We start from the raw sequence: 21,405 nt of genomic DNA, 5'->3' as shown, positions 1-21,405 counted from the left end.
AACTGTCTCCTCAACTCAACTCCTGCTTCAACCCTCAGGAGTCCAAAAACCCAACTTCATCTCTCAACATTCTAACCCCAACTGACCCAGCCCAACTGCCAAACGGAATCTTCAAATTCCTAAGGCAGCACCTGATTGGCTTAGGGCCCCTGGCTTCTGATTGGCTGGTTTGTAGTCAGCTCGTTACACAAGATAAAAAGCAGTTGCATCCAGAATCTCTTATTGAAAATGCAATAACAGCAAAACAGAGAGAAAAGGGGAGAACTGATAAGCCTGCCTCAACAGCTGCCTCTTGGTATGTGTCCCTTCCACCCTAGATCTGTATGTTTGGCAACCAAAATGGAAATCATAAGAAAAGTGGAAGTCTATGAAAGAAACCTTTTGGAAAAAAGAACTAGGAAGTGGATGGAAGCAGCATCCAAAAGCTATCTGGAAGTTTCAAAATGTTTTTGTTTACTTATGCAAGGCTATGGGCCAAAACAGAGGGCCCTAAAGGGGTGGTTTGACACCACCTCTTTGATCGCTGGATTAGAGCCTCAGCAACCACATGCTGCAGCCCCAATCTGGCATTTTTTTGGCCCAAAAAGAAGCAACAAAATGTTGCTCCTAGTTGCACTGGGAAAAAGCCACCCTTTCTGCTTCTGACGAGACTTTGATGCTTCTCAGCATGCGGCATCTAAATGCCATGCAGCTGGAGCGCCAAAAGGTTGCCTCCATGTGGGCAGTGACGCCACAAGATGCTGGCTTCGGGGTGCCATCAGGGTGTGTGTCATCCGTATGACACGTCCCCAAGCTTGCAGGAAGCTGGCATATTGTGCCGGTCTGTACTGGTTCTTACTTGACCTGGTTGTTTCATTTCCTCAACATCGATATCTTATTGTGACTATCATACCTGTCATTGCACAGAAAAAGGAACTTTATAGGATTGTGTTGGTGAACCTATGGCACGCATGCCACTTCTGGTGTAGCAGGCGACTCCTTGTTGCAGCCTGGATCTCCAATGCAAAACCAAGACCCTGTTAGAAGCCCCATCCTCCACGAGGCACAGGCCCCCGCAGAATGCCTTTTTGTTCTCCTCCTCCTCCTCCCAGATGTGGGAGTGTGTCTTGAACATTTCTTGAAACAAGGTTTTTCTTCCCTCCCCTCCCCCTCTCTCCCTTTCCTCTCTTCCTTCCTGTCCCTTCTCTTTCCCTCTTCTCTGCCAGCATCCTGCGTGTCCTCCCTCCCTCCCTCCCTCCCTCCCTCCCTCCCTCCCTCCCTCCCTCCCTCTCTCCCTTCCTTCCTTCCTTCCTTCCTTCCTTCCTTCCTTCCTTCCTTCCTTCCTCCCTCCCTCCCTTCCTTCTTTTCTCTTCTCTTCCCCCCTTCCCTGATGGTGTCCTACATGTCCTCCCTTCCTTTCCTCACTCTTCATTCCTTCTTTTCCCTTCTCTCCCCCCATACTTTCTTGGCAAATTTCTTTGTCATTCTCTGTGACTGAGAGAGTGTGTCCTGCCCAAGTGTACATGTGTCTGTGCTCTGTGCCTTCCAGCTTGCCATTTGTTTTCCTCTGAGGCTGAGAGAGGATGTCCTGCTGAAGGTTTCCTCCTAGGCCCTTGTCACACAGAGCCTTACTGTTGGTAAAATCTTCCTGAAGTATTCCTGAAGCATGAAGATGAGATAGCCAGTCATGCTTCTTAATCGTCATTGAGGTGTCCTGCTTGTCAAACATTTGTAGAGCAGCCATTTTTTGAATAACAAGAACTTCCATTATTCAAGAAATGACTGCTCCGCGAATGCTTTGACAACGGGAGAGAAGCGGGACACCTCAATGATGATTAATGTATATATTCGACCTCATGTACAAGTCGAGGGCAGGTTTGGGGGTTAAAATGACAGATTTTGATATGACTTGTAGATAAATCAAGGGTAAAAGTTAAGGGCATGGAATGAAGGATGTGAAGGTTGAAGCAAAGGAAAACAATGCCAAAGAACTTACAAAATTCTAGTGGGCATAACTGCTTGTAATAAAGGCTGGATGGATGAGAGAGCAGAAGGTGGTCAGTGCTTCCAGGGCAGATTAAACTCTTGCCTTTCATCAGGAGATGGTTTTGTGTACGTATATGTCTCAGTGAGTGAATTAAAATACAGTACTTATATTGACCCATGGATACATTGACTCAGGGTTTTTTGGGTCTATTTTTCAACCTAAATTTCTAGGCTTATACATGCGTATATACATTAAGAAGTGTGACCGGCTATCCCACCTTCATGAATCAGGAACACTTCAGGAACCCTTTGCTGGCATTTTAGCAATGGGAAGTGCCTCCATGTGAAAGAGTCTCTAGTGGGTTTCATAGCCCTACATTTCTGCAGTGGGTATGAATTCAGAGAACCAGACCTGTTAGTCTGGAATATCAGTATGCACGGGTGTTCTGGGGAAGACGTTCGAGAAAAATGTAGGGCTTGATCAAATAAACAGTAAAAAACACTCCTGTAAATTCATGCTTCTTAGCCATGCTCAAAATGGAGGACATTACAAAATAAACGTTACAAAACATTTCTATAAATATAAATCCATGCTTTTTAGCCATGGTCAAAATCGGGGACATTCAAGAAGTTCAAGAAAAATGGAAGACATGACAACATAAAAGCTAAAAACAGAAATATAATTTCAGTTCATCGGGTTTATTTACATCTATATTGCATATTGTTGTTATGCCTTCATATTTTCAAGATTTGTTCAGAGGGGATTTCTGCCATTGCTGTCATTTGAGGCTGAGATAGTGTGACTTGCCCATGGGGTTCCATGGCTGACCTGGGATTCAAACCCTAGTCTCAGAGGTGCACGCTCAAATCACTGTCTCTCTGTTCTCATTCTTGTGCTGTACTTTCTGTGCTTCATTATGCTTGCTGTTGTTGTAAATCTACAGCACTAGATAAATAAAGTATAATAATAATAGTAATAATAATAATTGTTTTGGGTCTCCAAGTCGTTTCCAACTTATGGTCCCAGAGCACCATTCCTCCCTTCCGAGCATTGCTTCCTGGCAACCCTAAGGTGAAACTATCATGGGGCAAGTTTCATCAGAGGGGGATTTCCACTGCCATCCTCTGAGTCTGAGAGAGTGTGATTACTGTGTTTTGTGTGTGGTGCCTTCAAGTTGTTTCAGACTTATGGTGACCCTAAGGTCAAATTATCCTGGTGTTTTCTGGCAAGCGGTTGCTATTAGCAACCTGAGACTGAGAGTGTGCCTTGAGTTCCCCCCGAAATTCTGCCCCCAGAAGGCAGATGCCCTGCCCCTGGAAGGTGAAGTCCCACCCCTGGATGTCCTGCCGCAGTCCTCAAGGAACACCTGATGCAGGAATGCCTGTATGTTCCTCATGTTAGTTTTTGGTTTAATTGGAGGTGAAATACAAACAGATTCTGATCAGAAGAGAAAGTTCACTGTCCAAAAAACAAAACACAAAAACAGTCCACTTTACATTGTTTCATTGAAAACACAAAGAAAAATAAAAAGTTAGTCAACTTTATGTAGAAGAAAGTAATATTCATTGAGGAGGGAACAAGCTTGTTTTCTGCTGCTCCAGAGAACAGGACTCGGAACAATAGATGCAAGCTCCAGGAAAAGAGTTTCCACCTCAACATTAGGAGGAACTTCCTGACAGTAAGGATTGTTTGACAGTGGAACACACTCCCTCGAAGAGTGGTGGAGTCTCCCTCCTTGGAGGTTTTTAAGTAGAGGCTGGATGGCCATCTGTCGGGGATGCTTTGATTGAGAGTTCCTGCACGGCAGGGGGGTTGGACTGGATGGCCCTTGTGGGCTCTTCCAACTCTATGATTCTATGCGTCTACTGTCTATGATGGAGCATAGTGTCAGGAAATTTACAGAAGTGAATATTTGCTGAGTATTTTATAAAATTCGAAATACAAGTATTCATTATTTTGACACATTGCTCACAAAGATATGAATATTTTAATTAGACATTTGGCTAATAAGGCATACCAGTGCATAAGATATATGAAGGCTAGTTCTCTTTGTGATGTTTCTGAAATCGTTCTGAAAGAGCTCTTAAAATATTTCCTGGTATTTGTTGATGTTTATCACGGAGATTTTCAATAGCAATCTTTGTCTGTTAAAACAAAAAGGAGAAATATAACATTATAAACATTATTTTTAAAAAAAACCTACAGAAATATCACATACAAAATTAGGAGGTAACCAGTGCTAAAATTGGCATGTACAAGGACTAAATGTGATTACGTTATCTGATTTCTGAGTAGTTTTATTCCGTAGATAGAGCAATATGCGAGTGTATACACTTAAGCTCCATTGAAGCAGATAGCCTTTGAAATCGATAAAGTGTGGGTCCCTTATGCATCATGACTGTTTTAGCTAGTATTTTTGGGCACATCATGAGAAGGCATGACTCATTAGAAAAAACAATAATGCTAGGAAAGGTGGAAGGCAGTAGAAAATGAGGGAAATCGTACACCAAATGGATAGATTCAATTAGGGAGATTATGGGCACAGATCTTCAAGACCGAAGCAGAACTATGGCGGGTAGGGGGTCTTGGAGATGTCTCATCCCCAGGGTTGCCATGAGTTGGGGATGATTTGAAAGTAGTTAACAACAAATAACAATGCCTTGTCTAGCTATATAAGATTTTAAAAAAAACAGATGTGAAACAGATCATTTCCCCTACATATTTGTGTGTGTGCTTGTGTATATACGAACAGATTGTGAATAATGGTGGCACATTATGGTGTAATGAAAGTTCTCTTGCACAGACATGACATCTGACCTTTCCAAGAACTTTGTTTTGTTAGTAAAAGCTTGAGAAATCAAAAAATGCTAAACAGAACTGATCTGTTTTTATTGAAGCAATTCAGGATGCCAGGAAATGTCAAAGAAATCCAGATGAAGAAAATCCTATAGAGACAGTAATAACATTTCTGCGAAGAAAAATTATGTTTTCTGCTCAGAATAGAGGCCACCTGACTCACTGGGCTGGCCATTTTGGTGGTGGTGGTGGGTGCTCCAGGTCTCTCTGGAGGCTTTGCACCCATCCCCATCTCAGCCCAGCCAGTATCCCATCATGTGCTGGCATCCTTGGCCTTTCAATCTGGGCCATAAGACAGAGGACCTACCGTTCTGGGCTGAGGGGGGTTTGGGAGGATCAGCAGGCTATGGCCTTAGCCACTTTCAATGACGATGAGGATTCCCCTGGTATCCATCTCAGAATGAATGAATGAATGAATGAATGAATGAATGAATGAATAACAACCAGGGATCCTAAGACAGTACTTTGTGGATATTTTCACTTTTCTTAAACATGAGAAGGAGGAGGGGTGTTCTCTATGTGGAAAAGAGAGGAGGGAGGTGGAGGTCGACCCGGTCGTGTAATCCTTCTCTAACTGGCTAGTGGGTTATTCTGTCTATTCGTGGGAGTAATCCAAATGACATATACTGATTGGGGATGTTACCTTTCCAATCACATGGCCAATGTCCTTAAGGCTAGGGCTCTAGTGGGAGAGGCTGGCGGGCACTGAGTTTGAAACCACTTTCCGCAAGCTGGCATCCCAAACCAGCAGGGGCCGGTGGGAGCTTATCAATGATAAGCTACGGTTATTCCTTTTAGGCCCTCACATAAAAGGGAGGGAAGATTCTTCCAATCTCTTCAGTTGGGCAGGGAAGCATGACTCCTGCAGGTCTGTGTGCTGGGAGTTCCAGTTGGGAAAACGTGTCTGCCTTCACTGCAAGTTGACACACAGTTGTGAGCTTTGCCTAGGCCCACACATCAAGCTTCCATGCTCTCGCCCTGGTGGTGCTCAGCAGGCCTTTACGGCAGGACGCCCCAGCCTGACAGCCTATGAAATAAAAAGAGTGAACTTCTAGCTCCAGAACCATAGGGATGGGGGTCCAAAATAAATCCCCTGGGGCTGCCTGGCACGTTTTTGTCCTCACTTTTACACCTGTGTACTCATTGGTACTGCACCCCCTTCTATGTAAATATCTGAACAAAAAGGCAGCCCTCTTTTCGGAAGAAGGATTCACTCAGGCTTTCAGGATCCCTGCTTCAGATGCTCAGAACCTAAAATCAGGGGCTCCAAGTCCACTTGGATGCTGCCGGGAGTTTGAGTTTCGGAGTCTTCTTCCAAGGACATTGGTGTGCTCAATGCCAGTGGGCACAAGGTGGGATCCTCCGGGACCTCAAGTTCCCAGAGTTCTTCCCAGTCTTAGTTGCAGTTCATATTTGGGGGGGGGGGGGGGGTCTGTTTAGAAAGAAGGCTGTTTGTTTCTGGTATGACAACCAGATGGTAGTCAGGATCCTCAACCACTTTTTGGGGGGCCCTACAAGTGGGTGAGCTGGTTCCCTCTTCCAGGAAGGACTGAGCCAGGAGGGTGCTAAGGTGAGAAGATGTCTCTTTCGTTGGACATGATGTTTTGTTAGTTCTTTGCAAATCCAAGTGTGACCAGATGGGGAAAGACTCCACCATCAAGCTAGTTCAGATTAACAGCAGCCAGCTTTGTCCTGTCTGGACTTTGCACAGGTACCTTGCATCCCGCCCCGCCCCCAAACTGAAGGCTTGCTTTTTCTACATGACGGTGGAACCCCCCTCACCTGGTTTCAACTGGTTGCAATGCTCAGACTGACCCTGCGATACATCAGGCTGCCAATGGAGGAGTTTGGAAGACATTCCTTGCGCATTGAGGCTGCTAACACTGCAGCGGACTGTGGCCTTTCTGTTGATGCCATAAAACGGTTGGGCAGGTGAAAGTCTAGGGCCTTTGCTGGATATGTTCAACCATGGTTAGACTCCTGCAGGGGAACACCCTTGGTGCTCCTTACCTGAGGAGACTAGGAATTGGGCTATCTCTTTGGGTTATGGTACAGCTTTCAGCTGGGGGTTGGTGAAAGGCGGACCCCTATCGAGAGGCTAGATTTTTGTGGCAGGAGCAAGGGTCATGGTTCTGGTGGGTGGGTCTATCTGTGCTGCAGAGCACTTATTTTGGGAGTCCAATAGGGCCCCAAGGGTGCTGGGATGGAGAAGGAGTCGCCAATGAACTCCTTATCAGCATCCCTTGGTGACAAGGGGCAGAGATATAAACATCCAGTTCCCTCCCTTTGCCATCCCTTTGCCCAGCCATGACTGGGCAGTGGGGTTCATCGATCAGCAGTCGGGTTGGTTGATGCAAGATCCGGACCCATGACTTGGGCCAACCCCTCCTGTCAAGTCTACTTTATGAAGTTGTGGGCCTTTCCCTTCCATATGATTGTCTATGAATTTTTCTTACTTGTAGTGCCCCCCTCCCCTGCAAATGCTATTTTTTTGTGTGTATGTGTGCATGCACACACAAACAAAATGCTGTTTTCATGATTTCATGATTTTTAAAATTATTATTCAGGTAAACTGCACTGCAAGATAGAAACATGTTTGTCTTTGCATTTGTTTCCATTTTCCCACAGTGGCTACATAATTTCCAGCATGAAATCCAGCATGGTCTTCCATCACCAGCCCCTTGGTCTTAATTCTAGCTTGCTGTTTAAATTTACATTTTCGTTCAGTTTTTCAAAATGGGCCATGTGCCTCCTGCTGTCTCTTCATTCCAGTGCAAATATTTATTTATTTGAATTATATCCTATCTGTCTCTCAGTCATATGGGACATATAAAAACACAAAATATACTGTCAAAAACAGTTAAGTAAATGCTATTATTAAAATGCAATAGAAATAAAAGCTCTTAAAAGCACAGCAGTAAGGAAACAACACACATATTTTTACAAACTCTTCCTCAGCAATTAGTCAATTGCCAGTGACCTATCTAAATAAAAAGTATATGAGTGTTGGCAGCAGAACAATATGGAGGGAAACAGGCTAGCATTATTTGAGATGGAGTTCCACCACTTAGACACAGCCATCAAGAAAACCTTCAGCAAATATGACCCTGAGATAGTCTTGATGAATAGAAGGGCCCAGAACCAGTTGCAGAAGTGGTAGCAAACCTAAAGACCATAAGAACAAATGTACTACATCTCATGCAACTGGAAAGGAAATGCAATGCTGCTAGCCCATTTTCCCTATGCTATTGTTATATGAGGAAATAATCAACAACAAATGGAGTGGTGTAGAGAAGAGAGATCCACAAAAGAACAATAATTTATGTTGACTAACTTTTCACATCATATATTTTTTGTTTAGGCTAGAAAGATGGTACAAAATAATAACAATAATAGAGGCACCAAAGAGGTACAGCAACATGGCGATGCCCTAGCTTCTGCCTGTGAGTATTCTGCTGCAGGTGAAGTGCTCCACATGGCAATCACTGAGTAGAGCAGGGGCAGGCAACCTTTTTGAGCCGGGGGCCGGGTTGCTGTCCCTCAGATAACTGGGGGGCTGATTCCAAGAAATAAATAATTAAATAATTTTTAAAAAAATTAAATATATAAATAAACCAGGAAAAATGTAGGACAAAATTTTCAAATAGAAGACACTTTTTTAAAAAAATGGAGGACATGCAAAAAAATTTGCTGATTTTTAAAAAAATGTTAATATAAATGCATGTTTCTGAGGCTTCTATAGACAATTGCCCCCCAAAGGCCCCGGTGGCAATTGGCGGCAGGACCAGGCTGGGGCCGGTCCCAAGGCCTTGCCGGGCTGCATTCGGCCCGCGGTCCGCAGGTTGCCTACCCCTGGAGTAGAGGAGAGGGGCCCCAGTGAAATTGCCCTCTGGAGTACAGGGAATATCCATGTGGGCACAGAATATCCATGAAGATCCCACAACTTTAAAACTGAAAGAATAAATTAACCCCCTAGTAGAACTTTGCCTTAGTACAGTGCGCCTGCGCCATATGCGGATGCACTATATGCGGCTTCCAGCTTATGCAGAAGCCGCATGCCAATCAAATGCTAACACATTTTCACTCCTCCTAGGCAATTTTAGGCTGAGGAAAGGTTTTTCTTTAGTAAGAAGGGACTTGAATGTCACTTCTAGTGGGAAAAAAGAGCCTTTGCTGAGCCTAAAATGGACCAGAGATGGCTGAAATCATGGCCAGATTTTCCTTTTCCTTTTCCATGGCCATGAAGGATGTTTGGGAGCAAAAATAATTAAAAAAAAAAATCTGTGAAGTCATCCTGCTAAAGTCTCCTAGGGGCCAGAGCAGCCCTAGTCCTTCATCCCAGCTTTATATCATATAATGAGTCTTTACAAACACCAGGAGAGAAAGGCTATATGGAACAAACTATGTACCAGTCCACATATAGTCAGCCCTCCATATCCATGGATTTTTTTATCCATAGAGTCAAGCATCCACAGCTTGAATACACACACACACACACGCACACACACACACATTCCACAAAGCAAAATTTGATTTTACCATTTTATATAAGGGACACCATTTTACTACACCATTGTATTTAATAGAACTTGAACATCCAGGAATTTTGGTGTCCACAGAGGGGCTTAGAACAAAACCCCAGCAGATACCAAGGGCCTCCTGTACTAAATGTCCATTCCTGAACAAGGAGGATGTAAAGTATGCAGAACATAACAAAAATGAAAAACTTTATCCCTAAATTGATTTAATGTTTATATTTTCCTGAGCAGTTTCACTTACTTTTTCTACTAGCTCTTGTGCAGTTATATTCGGATCATATGGGATGGGTTCTCCAATATATGTACATAATTTGACAGGAAAATATCCAGCAGGAGGGAGGAAAAACCATCGAGTTTTTTCATATAGCCATCTGGTAAATCCTGTGGAGGAAATGACATAATTTCAGATTCAGCTAATGCTGCATGTTATCAGACTGAAGACTGTCTGGTATCTTGAATTTTAAGAGTGGCAGGAATCCAACCCAAGAAATGAGAATTAAATAATAGAAGATCCACATGGTATTAAACATATCATCTTGCCCTGGGTACCCATTTCCCTCATCACATATAGCTGGGATGTACATGAACTGTATAAATTATTGGCAGTTGTAGAGCTCACCCCCCCAACCCACATACTTTAGTCTTAACAGATCCAATTTGAATGAGAAAAACGTTCAACTGAAGAGAATGGGAAGTTTTCTTTCTGTCCAAATAGCCAGTATATCACACCCAAGTATAGACAGGATCTAGCATCAAATATTCCCTTCTCACAAATTAGTGTCACCATCTTGATCAAGGACCAGTGTTGACTGTTTTTGAGGCAAAAATCCTGTATTCAGGGGCAATATTGTTGGACATCTCGTGCTTAGGCCTAAATATTCTGAAGTGTTAGCACAGCCAAGGCATTACTTCTGATCACCAAACCTCTCTCTCTCTCTCTCTCTCTATATATATATATATATATATATGGAATTAAAATTAGCTCAAATGGAATTGGCTATGTTACTTAGGAATCTTCACCTGTGTATACTAGGTCCGAAGGTACAAAGAAGTCCAGAGGCAACTCAAAGTTACAAGTTTTATTTAAAAGAGAAAAATCCACTCACATACGCACATGCATGCATGCACGCACACACGTACACTAGAAATAGGGAACAAAGAGTTAAGTTGGAATAGAAAAGGCTTTAGAAGGGGAACATACAACCCAAATATTGAGGGGATTTCCGGCAAGTCCAAGGCATAACAGAAGGCACCAAATCCAGTCTGATCTTAGAAGCCAATCAGGACCAGTTTTTGCATGGCGGACTGCCAAGGAAAACCAGCGGCTTTGGCTATATTTAAAAGAAATACAGTGTGCCTGCGTCATACATGGGCATGCCATATGCGGCTTTGACCATATGCGGAAAGCTGTGAGGGAGTGCGCGGGGTGGCGCGTCCCATTCACATGAATGGGATGCACACCCGTGATGCATGTGCACTGCTGAGCAACTGCACCACTGCATACATGAGCCCCATTCATGCCAATGGGGCTAGAGCATGCACGGAATTTGGCTTACATGGGGGGAGGGTCTGGAACAGATCCCCCATGTAAGTCAAGGGTGTGCTGTATAGGACTAATCAAGAGGAGAAATCAAGAGTAGAACTCTTAGTTGTTTAAGAACAACAAGAACAAAGCCCCCAGGGCCACAGTTCTGAGGTAAAACCACAGTTCTGAGATAAAGAGTTTCACGTTCTTTTTCTGTACCATTATTACTTATTTATTTCCTGCTTCTCAATGTTTTCATTCTGTCTTTTAGGCATATCCAGAACTTTGTGATTCCTGGCAATAGAGCAAGAACAACTAAAAGCTCTCATGGTATGTCTCCCTGAATAAAGTCTGAGTTTTGCCCCTGTGTTTACTCATTCCTACCAACTTCTTCTGAAGGTCCAGTAGTTAGAGGGGGAGAAGGAATAATGAAATCACGCACATGTACATTGTTGTATTAAAAGACAAGGCCATAACTTTTTTGGTAGTAGCTGTTAGGTCCTTTAGCGCTTAGATCCAAGCAGGCCTCCTGTATGCCATCTGATGAAGCCCCTCCTCCAATCTGCCTGCTGGGAAGAACTATTTTATGGCAGGCTGTGGGGGTCCATGTGGGCATGGGCCACTATGTGAGACTCCCCCATCTACCTTGGAGTTACATATTTCCTAGGGTTGTCTCCGATTGGTTCCATCCCCAAGATCTTTTATACAGTGCTATAAAGAGGAAGCATGCAGCCCACCCAAGGATCTGGTCAGTACCAAAACCTCCTTCTAAAGTGTTGTGACAAGAAAAATCTGAATGATACAGACAATGAAATACCACAGGATTTGGTTCACTCCAAAGAAAAAATATATATAAAAAATTCAACATTACCAAACTGATCCAGGGAGGGAGCTGAGAAGACTAGAGTGAACTGAATGAGAATAGTTTGGTGGGGATTTTTTTAAAAGCTTCCCAGGCATATTATAGTGGAGACTGCAGGAGTTCACCTTGTTCAGGAAGTTCTTCCTCCAAGTCTTGCAGTTGGCTCTCTGATTAGCTGGGCTGAATCTAGGACTCAGATTATCATGCTAAGTGTCTGAAAGTCTGGATTTTGGAGAGCGGATCTGCATCCCCAGGTCTTTTATTCCAAAGTACCATGTGGTAACATATAGGAGTTTATTGCACCCCAAATAAACCCGTCTCCTGGGTTAGATTCCATTACGGGATGCAGCCAGGTTTTATCGCATGCAAAATGCTACCAATGCCACCACCTTACTGCATCCCACCTAAAACCCAGCTACAACATGTACTCAGATGGCCAATTTACAAAGTTGGGAAGCTTTGCGTGTGGCTTATAGCTGGATTTTAGGCGGGATGCAATTGGGCAATGGCAGTGGAGGCATTTTGCATGCAATAATACCCAATTGCATCCCATAATCGAATCTAACCCAGGAGAGGTAAGTCGGATTTATTTGGTGTACAATAAACTCCACTGTCAAGGAAATCTTCAGTGCTGAGTCTGTTTAGAAGGGTATTTCAGGATCAGCCATGTTGATAGTGCCATTAATGTCTAATTAGACAATATTATATAGTCTGTACACACATATTTCCATGAACAGACATGAAAAAAGTAAATGAGGATTATCAAGCAGACTATGAAAACAGTTTTAAGGAACACATCAAGAAATTACAGGAAGGAATTTAAGAAACCAAGCTCACGTGTATTTCCAATTGGTCTGTTAACTTCACGAATATTTCGTGTAAACATGGGAATGATGGGCTAAAAAGGATGAAAGAATGGATGAGAAACGAGTTTCACCATAGCAATTATTTTGTTATGAAGGCTCACCTAACAGCACAGTGATTACAAATAGCCCATAAATGAAGAATTTGGCATTGTAATTCCTAATAAAGATTATTGCTGTGAATAAACTTTTCACTGGGTGTCTTAAGTGTACAGAAACATGAGCAAACAAATGAACAAACAAAACCCAGGAAATAAAAAGCAAATAATAATAATAATAATAATAATAATATTTTTAGATTGGCATTAAGCTCAAGGAAATATCTTATTTTACTAGACACTATACAATATTTTCTATGCTATAGCAAAAAATTGATTCATGTCCTCCTTAGGCGTCCGTAGTGCTAAACTATGTGTTTTAGGAGTTTAGTGCACAGATAAATAAACCGGCTTACCTTGTCCGGTTTGAATCCTCTTCTGGATATTATCATATGCATTCTGCTGCTGATGGCACCTCCTGCCTAAAACCTGGCTCCCAGCCGCACTCAGCCAGCCAATTTGCAACGTCAGGAGCTTCCTGCCTTTGCAAATCGGCTGGCCGAGCTCAGATTTTAGCTGGGATTTAGGTGGGTTTTAGGTGGGAGGTGGCATGGGCAGCAAAATGCATCCTGGAAGAGGATTCAAACTGGGCAATATAAGCTGGTTTATTTAGATGTGTACTAAACTCCTTAGTTGCTTCAGCTATAGGCTCTATGGGAACTGTTATGTAAGTTCTATTAATTCATTGGGGCGACTTTAGTTTGGACTAAAAATGATTATGGCTGAAGTCTGGTTAATATATTATGCAGCTGTAAACCCTATGAATTATTTGTTTGGCCTACTGGATAAGAAAACCCCAAAGAATGGCTATTCTTATTAGTTCAGTTCAGAAAGAGAGAGAGAGCTAGAGAGGACAAGAGCTGCTGCTGCCAAGCCTAATGATTAGACACTTCTTACCTTGAACAGGTTAGTAGGTTTTTCAATTATGTATTTAGGAGTGGAAAAAGTTAACGTTCCTCACAGTGGAATTTCTGTTAAGCATTTGTATCTTCTGTGTATTTATTTTGTATCGTTTATTTAGGGCTTTAAGGTTTGTTTCAGAGATTGCTGTGCTACCAAGCTGCAGATATATAACAGGCCTCCAATCAAGTTCTGCACTGGCACCTCATTGGAATGCATGGAACTTCTGAGATAGTTGATGTATATATATTCAGTTGTGTTGTTATTCCCCTGTAGTCTAAAATTGTGATAGCATTTGCCATAGTCATCAATAAACCGAGAAAGGGGTACACTGCCTCAACAATGCTGTTCATCAGGGATCTAGCCAAGGGGGGGGGGGGTCCATGAGGTACAGACCCCCCTTCCGTTAGAAAAATGAATGGCACTTGCTGCTGCGCCACCGCACCCAAGCCCCATTATAATGGTGGCACTTAGTCTGGACCCCCGCCCCCCCCGGTTTCCTAAAATCCTGGCTACATCCCGGTGCTCATGGTGGTGGTGGCAAGAAGAAAAAGTCTGCATTGGAGGAGGAGAGGCAGCTTGGAGCTGGCAGATATTCATAGCAGAAGCAACTCCTCCTGGGGTTTGACAGCTAGGGCAAGGCTTTCCATGGAGTATTAAAGGCTAATGGAATGTTCCTTGCCCTCCATCCCAAAAAAGACATATGTGCATACATAAGCCACACTTACATACATGTATGATACTAACAGAATCTTGCCTTTTTTTTGCCTTCCCTCCCCATCATTATAAACACATTCTTCTATTTCTGAAGTAATCAAAGTACATTCACATCCCTGCACATTGCACTGTATCTCTAGCATAATTTGAAAACAGTACATCAATAGGACACTCACCACTTTGGTTTCTAAAGCCACCTGGGCAAAACCTGTACGGTTACCCCATATGAGTTTGTAGAACTGGTCACCAAATAATGCTTCTCTCATTCCACCAGGTGCGATACCTAATAACTGGCCCCTTTTCAGGATTTCAACACATTTTTCTCTGTTGCCAGGAATGCAACCACTCAGTTGAAAAAAATTTGTTAGGCCTGTTAAAATATGCCATGAAAGGGGGAAAAAAAAGACACATGTTACAGAATAGCTGTGTACAGAATAGTATTTATGAAGAAATTCTCTTTGTAAGTAATGCTATGTTCCCTGTGTTGAGAATGCTAGAAAGCTTACTTACAGGCTTGACAGACTGGCAATAAATGCCGGCCTCAGTGCAGAGTGGTGGCATGGTGTCCACATGACACACGTCATGATGCTGTCCTGATGCCTGCTGTCACAGCAGGTGATGTCACTATGCTCCTCTGGCACTGTGCCCAGATGATGCAGTGCCAAAGGAGTGCAGAAAAGCCATGGTGTTGGCAGCTATGGCACCCTTTCTGCAGTGCATTATAAAGCCTCTTTTTGCGACTCCTTTTTGTGCCAAGGAAAGGCCAGATCACAGCTGTGGCATGCAATTGCCACAGCCCCGATCCAGAAAAAAAAAAAAAAAAAGGCAGCTGCAGGCCACTGCTTAGGGGCTGTCCAATTTGGTTTCCTGTGCATCTGCAGAGTATGTGACTGATGCTCTGTGAGTGGCTAGATAACAACTGCCCTGACTTAGAGATATGCTTGCTGTAGGGGTTTATGAACAGAAACAAGCATCTTGTCTTAGTTAAAATGTCCCTCTGTTAGCTGCAATGACAATGCTGGCATAACCCTCTTTCTGCCACTTGATCTCAGAAATCAACTGGCAGAGAAATTTTCTGATATAACAGTGCTGTTTTAGTGGAGAGCAGCAGATAGAAGAGCCCCAAAGAAGCAGACAAGTGGCAGAATAAGGTCCTGTGCAGACCAGCACTTTGGGCTGGCCTGGGGGAGAAGTTGGGGCATAGCAACTCCATGACACATGTCCCAGCTCTGCTCCCAGGGTGCCGTGATGTCATGCGCTGCACCACATGGCATGTGGTATCATGGTGCTCCTTCGGAGCTGTGTACAGATGACACAGCACCGAAGGAGCACCATACCCTTTCCAAGGCACAAAAATGAGCCACTTTTTGCATCTTCTTTTTGTGCCCTGGAAGGCTGGATTGGGGCCACAGTGTGCGCTTGCTGTGGCCTCTATCTGGCAAAAATTGAGGCACCTGCATGCTACCCCTTAGGAGCAGTGTGCACAGCCCCTAACTGAAGAACCAAGTCATGTCAAATCAAAAACCTTCTCCAACGGAATGGCCAATATATTAGCAGAAAAAAAATGATCAAGGCAATACCTCTAGGCTGCAAGCAGTTTCGATTTAACACAGGAGTGTTACAGATCTCCTTCTAGTGCCGGAAAGGGTGCTCTATGCGCCTTCACGCGGGTCAAAGAAATCACATCCACACCGTCCCGTTTGGAGGCGGCGCGTTCGTGAGTCGTAATGGCGGCCCCTGTGTGGAACGGGAGCCACCATTTTGTACGTCCTGGGGATGTATTAGGGTTAGGGCATAAGGCACGCACTTTCCCTAACCCTAGTACGTCCACAGGATGTACTTTTCGCCCAGCTGTTACGGGCCACAGTTTCAGCTAGCTTACTGTTGGCACCTCTGGCATTCAGCCATCTTGTTGAATTAGGACTGAGTTCTTATCCATTTGGAGGAAGTGCGAAAGGTAGTACAAGGGTGAGAGCCAGTGTGGTATTATGATTAGGGTGTTGGACTATTACTCTGGAAATGAGGGTTCTATTCCCAGATTGATCATGAAACCTACTGGGTGAACTTGGATGAGTCACACTCTCTCAGGGGAAGAGTGTGCCTCAGGGAAAGGCAATGGCAAGCCTCCTCTGAACAGGTCTTGACAAGAAAACTCAATGCTAAGTTCACCATAGGGTTGCATAAGTCAGAAACCCTATGTATACCTTGCCTGATCTACTTGTTATCTGATAGCTATTGTGACCACTTGACAGATTGTACTGCTGAAGAAGTGAAATATTTTCACTCAGTCTTCAAGGGTTTTGATCTACTAAGCTGAATACAGGGCATCATATAATGCAGTCAAGTTTTTTTTTGCTTTGGGTAATAGACTTTTCAAGTAATAAGTTAGCAATATTCATTCATCTTGCTGCAAGGTTGGAGAAAATGAGGTGATGATGTGCCAGATTCCAATTTGGGAAAGGTCCTGAGGCCACATGTCACCGGTGCGAGGGCTAAGGCACAGTGTCTGGTTAAGCATAAAGTAGCTGAGGCCATAGGAAAGTGAATTATATGAGTTGGGATATTTTTCCATCCATTATATAAAGTAACCATACTTTACATTAGGGTTAACTTAATGGATTTTGATTGGGACCAACAACTGGATTTACTTCCATAACTTTCCACAATTTAAGGAGTTACAATAGTGCAATTTTAAATGTGGAATTACAAGTACAGTACCTGGCAGACCATACAGGCGATTTTCAATCACAGAATGACAGACTCTTCCTGTCTGAAGAAACCAATTAGCTGCAAAAAAATTTAAGTCATAACACAGTGTTCCATGATATAAAATAATAATCCCAGGTCCTTGTGGTATATTCTCCATGCCAATAATCTCATAACCTGAAGAAAGTACAGAACACAAGAGGTAACTATTCTATTTTAGTATAAGTTAAAGAAAAGCATAATACAGTAATTGAAAGATATAACTGTGTTTGTCTGGGAAATCAGTATGCAAAGGGTTCTTGAGAGATCTGAAATGCATTGCATGGTACCTTTGCATAAAAAAACATAATAAATTTATTTACTATTTGGTAAGAAATAATGGATAAGAAACAAGAAAAAAAGCCATATTTTAGGGTCAATCTTTTTAGGACACTAATTTGTCCTTATTCAGAAGCATGATCTTCTCTGTGATGACCTCTTAAAATGAACCCCCCCCCCCCACTAAGCCTTTGGATATAGCATAATTTAAGGATATGTGCTATACCACTGGATTATTTCTGCAATGTGCAGTCTTAGGGGCTCGACAGACGGGCGGCTCCATACCCCCCATCTTTGCCCTGGATTATTGCTGTAGCCACCAAATGGCATGACAACGATGCGCTGCCAGAAAGAAGCTGCCTAGAGTGGCTTCATTTTGTAGCACCATAAATAGCAAAGCGTGCCGCTATAATGCCACTTCCTGCCAGCAACGTCTGCACGCTGTGCAGCGTGTGCATCGTCATGGTGGCCCCCATGTGGATGAGGCCGAGCCATGATGGAACCACCAGCAAGTACTAGGGTTCGGGAGCGTGCAGTTGCTCCATTCTTCCGAACCCTAATTTTAGCCTCAGGCTGCCGCAAAACAGTGGTCTGTTCCAAGCCTAAATTAACTTGAATGACTTAATTATGACTCTGTCTATTTTCACCCCAATCTATTACAGCAGAGGTAGAAAGACATATTTTTATTACAGTTCTTAGCCTGCATATTATTGGCCTGCATATTATTGTTCTTGGTCTGCGTATTATTTTTCTTTAACAGGCATGGTAAGGAGATTGAAGGTAAATGGGTATGAAGATAGCATGTTCTTCCCCTAGAACCACTCTTTCTTTTTCCTGTTTATTTTTTCAACTAAATTTATACACATTTGTGTTCACTATTATACTAGGTGGAGTATCACCCAGCATTATCTGAGTGCTAATACGTCCAAATAGTTGCAAGAGGATTTCCTTTTTCTCTTAGGTGACATCCATTTGGATTTTTAAGGTGAAGCTGGACACTATAAATTGTGTGATGATCAACACTGACAAATTTGTGAAACATCTACCAGAATGTCCTGATGTGATATGGCTACTCCTACTTTTCTTCTAGAAAGTCCTCCATTTGTAATTTCACCTTGAAAATTAGCACTGCAATTTAGGAGACAATCAAAAATTGTCAAATTTTGTAGTATTTAGCACAGTGCCCTTATGAATGACTACAGATTATGCAGGCATCATTTGTTTACTGCTTTAGATAAGATCCATGGGTATATTTGCTGTTTGTATAATTGCTCACATTTATATTAATAAAATTAATAAAGTTACTGAAATGTTAGGCTCCTAACCTAATGCTTGGTGTTTCAGAAGTTTATTTTCATTTGACTTTAACACAAGAATGAGGAAAATATGCCCTTAAACATTTTTTTATTCTTTATGTCTCCCAAATATCTTCCAGTGAAACTTGGTAGTAAATACAGTGCCCAGTCTAATCTACCTCCCAAAATCAACAGCAAACTGCATTCCTGTAACAAACAAGAAGGGAGACACATTTCAGAAATATTACTGAATTTTCAATCAATTTTATGTTGCAGGTCTGGAACACTAATTAGTTTGTGGCAACTAAAGCAACATTGGACAAGTGGTAAGCACTGCCAACTTATTGGCTTATTGTTCTTCATGTTATTACAATAGGAAATTGACAAAATATATAGTATTCATTGTATTTCAAGACAGATATGTTTCAGGAACTCCCCTTCTAGTGCATCATGCCCTTTCATCAGAACTGGAATTCTAGAGGACCTGCTTTAGGAACAGAGTAGCTCATCAGATTAGTATTTAGAAAATATTTTGCTTACCATGCACTATCTTTCCAAGTGTACTTCCCATGTATGAAATTATAGACCTTGGGTTATCCCATATTTTGTTCAGCTTGTCTTCTGGTGCATTATTAATTTTCTTGTATATATATAGAGAAAGTGAAACAATACATATTGCAACGTATACCATTAAAATGAATATCAGTTCCAAGATGAGAGGCATATAAAGTAACCACCAAATCACACAATGTAGATATTCATTCAGATAGGTGAAACTAATCCCGTCTTTCATCATTGAAGTGAACATGGGTTCCTCTCCTGGAGCATCAGGTATGGTTGAAGATACCATGCCCTGTACAATGGTAAAGCAAATTGAGTGAAATTTTCCTATTAATCTTTTCTCTAGAAAAACAAAATGTGTGAAGTCCATTAATTTGAACATTATTCATGTTAAATTACAACTGATGATGATGATGATGATGATGATAAAACGCCACATGAGCACTGTTGCTTTGGAAGCTCACATTTCCATTTCAAAGATGGCCAATATGCTCATCCCTTTCACCTCCTTATTTCATTTCATTTGCAGCTTTATGTATGGAACAAATGTGATTTTATGAACTTTATAAGAGTTAACGGTTTTTGTAATGGGTCTGGAGCTGCAAAATGATGACATTAAAAAAAACCCCCTCATTTACTTTGAGATGATACTACATTAGCAGCTATCTGTCTTTCATTAATAAATCCATTCAGATAATCCAAGATATATGTTAAACTAATATCACTCAATTGATTTCAAAATATAGTAGAGTCTTGGTTATCTGAGTCTCATGAGCGCGCGTAATGCCACGGTTTTCCTCAGCCCCAAGGGAGTCCGCGGACTCCCTTCGGACTGAGAAAACTAAGCCTCCAAGAAGAGGCCTGGGCCGAGTGCCCAGACCTCTCCTCAGTGCGGCTTGGACTCCTTCTAACCGAAGGGAGTACTTGGACTCCCTTCAGAGAGAAGGAAGTTAAACCGTTTTATGTAAAAAATACCCTTTTTCTTGTGCTACCCAATTATGTGAAGGCCTCATCCAATCAACCTTGACCCTAACGCTGCCACCAAATTATGTGATGCACACCCAGACCACAATCATTTTCTATGATGGCAGGCACCTGGGAGTTTGTTTCCCACTGCTGCCACCCATGTTTTTTAATGTGAATAGCATGGTATTAACTCAAGTCCAGGCGTATCCTTCTTGGATCAAACAAATAAAACTTTATTTACAAGAAGGTTTAACAGTGTTGGTTTTAGTATGATATCTTATGTAATTGTTACTTTCTACTTTGTTACAGTTACCGTTGGTTTTATAAATCTTTAGCTAAATCACCAGTTCTTTATAACTAAGATTCACTCACTCCTTCATTTAAGTTCCGCTTTTAAAACTAGATCTAACAGTCACCAAAGTTAACACTATCCTGCAGGATATCACATTCCAGACACTCCCTTTCCTAGAGTCCTGGAAGTGACTCTTTTCCACTCAGACTCTACCCCTAACCATCCTTCTCTATCCCTGGAACCTTCACTCTCAGGATTCCAAGCCCTAACTGACTATTCCCTCAGGAACTCATGGAACCCGGTCCTCTGTTCCCTCAACTGTCAAATCCTAACTGTCAACATTCCAACTGCGAAAACCAACGGACATATGGAATGCTCAAAATACCAGCCCCACATTTTATTGGCTGGACCTCAGCTGCTTTCTGATTGGTCAGCGGGGTGTTCTGTGCACCACAAGCCGTGCCCAGGAGAGACCTGGGCCAATGGCCTGTGCCTCTCCTCAGCACTGCTTGGGCTCCTTCTCTCTGAAGGGAGCCCCTGTGGAAGGATTCCCTTCAGAGAGAAGGAAGCTAACCCTTGCCAAAGAGAGGCCTGGGCTGACAGCTCGCCCCTCTCCTCAGTGCGGCTTGGGCTCCTTCTCTCCGAAGGGAGTCCCCATTGAAGGACTCCCTTCAGAGAGAAGGAAGCTAAGCCGTGCACAGGAGAGGCCTGGGCTGATGGCCTGTGCCTCTCCTCGGCATGGCTTGGGCTCCTTCTCTCTGAAGGGAGTCCCCATGGAAGGACTCCCTTCAGAGAAAAGGAAACTAAGCTTTGCCGAAGAGAGGCCTGTGCCGACAGCCCGTTTAGCTCCTCAGCACAGCTTGGACTCCTTCTCTCTGAAGATATTCCCCATGGAAGGACTCCCTTCAAAGAGAAGGAAGTATAAGTCTCGCTGAAGAGAGG

General features: G+C 42.8%; 1 protein-coding gene and 1 long non-coding RNA gene across 2 annotated transcripts in view; one reads left to right on the top strand and one right to left on the bottom strand.

Moving 5' to 3' along the window:
* The first annotated feature begins 206 nt into the window (after positions 1-206).
* Positions 207-21,405, top strand: part of LOC149317328 (uncharacterized) — a 38,019-nt gene continuing 16,820 nt past the window's right edge. The window contains exons 1-2 of the long non-coding RNA XR_016280741.1: positions 207-295; positions 18,921-18,970. This is a non-coding gene — a long non-coding RNA (uncharacterized LOC149317328). The remainder of the gene's footprint in view (positions 296-18,920; positions 18,971-21,405) is intronic.
* LOC149317329 (DGAT1/2-independent enzyme synthesizing storage lipids-like) lies at positions 2,681-20,770 on the bottom strand. Its single transcript, XM_089518873.1, has 8 exons — positions 20,544-20,770; positions 19,185-19,497; positions 17,044-17,208; positions 14,502-14,695; positions 12,585-12,645; positions 9,602-9,741; positions 3,984-4,110; positions 2,681-2,911 (listed from the first exon to the last, which is right to left on the bottom strand). Exons 2-7 carry the CDS (start codon positions 19,492-19,494, stop codon positions 4,006-4,008), a joined length of 975 nt encoding a protein of 324 aa, XP_089374999.1. The 5' UTR covers positions 19,495-19,497; positions 20,544-20,770; the 3' UTR covers positions 2,681-2,911; positions 3,984-4,005.

Source organism: Sceloporus occidentalis, unplaced genomic scaffold (genome assembly GCF_023333645.1).
Source record: "Sceloporus occidentalis isolate IW3139 unplaced genomic scaffold, rSceOcc1.0.p SCAF_3, whole genome shotgun sequence".
Taxonomy (NCBI): Eukaryota; Metazoa; Chordata; class Lepidosauria; order Squamata; family Phrynosomatidae; genus Sceloporus; species Sceloporus occidentalis.
This window is presented reverse-complemented; position numbering and strand designations above follow the sequence as displayed.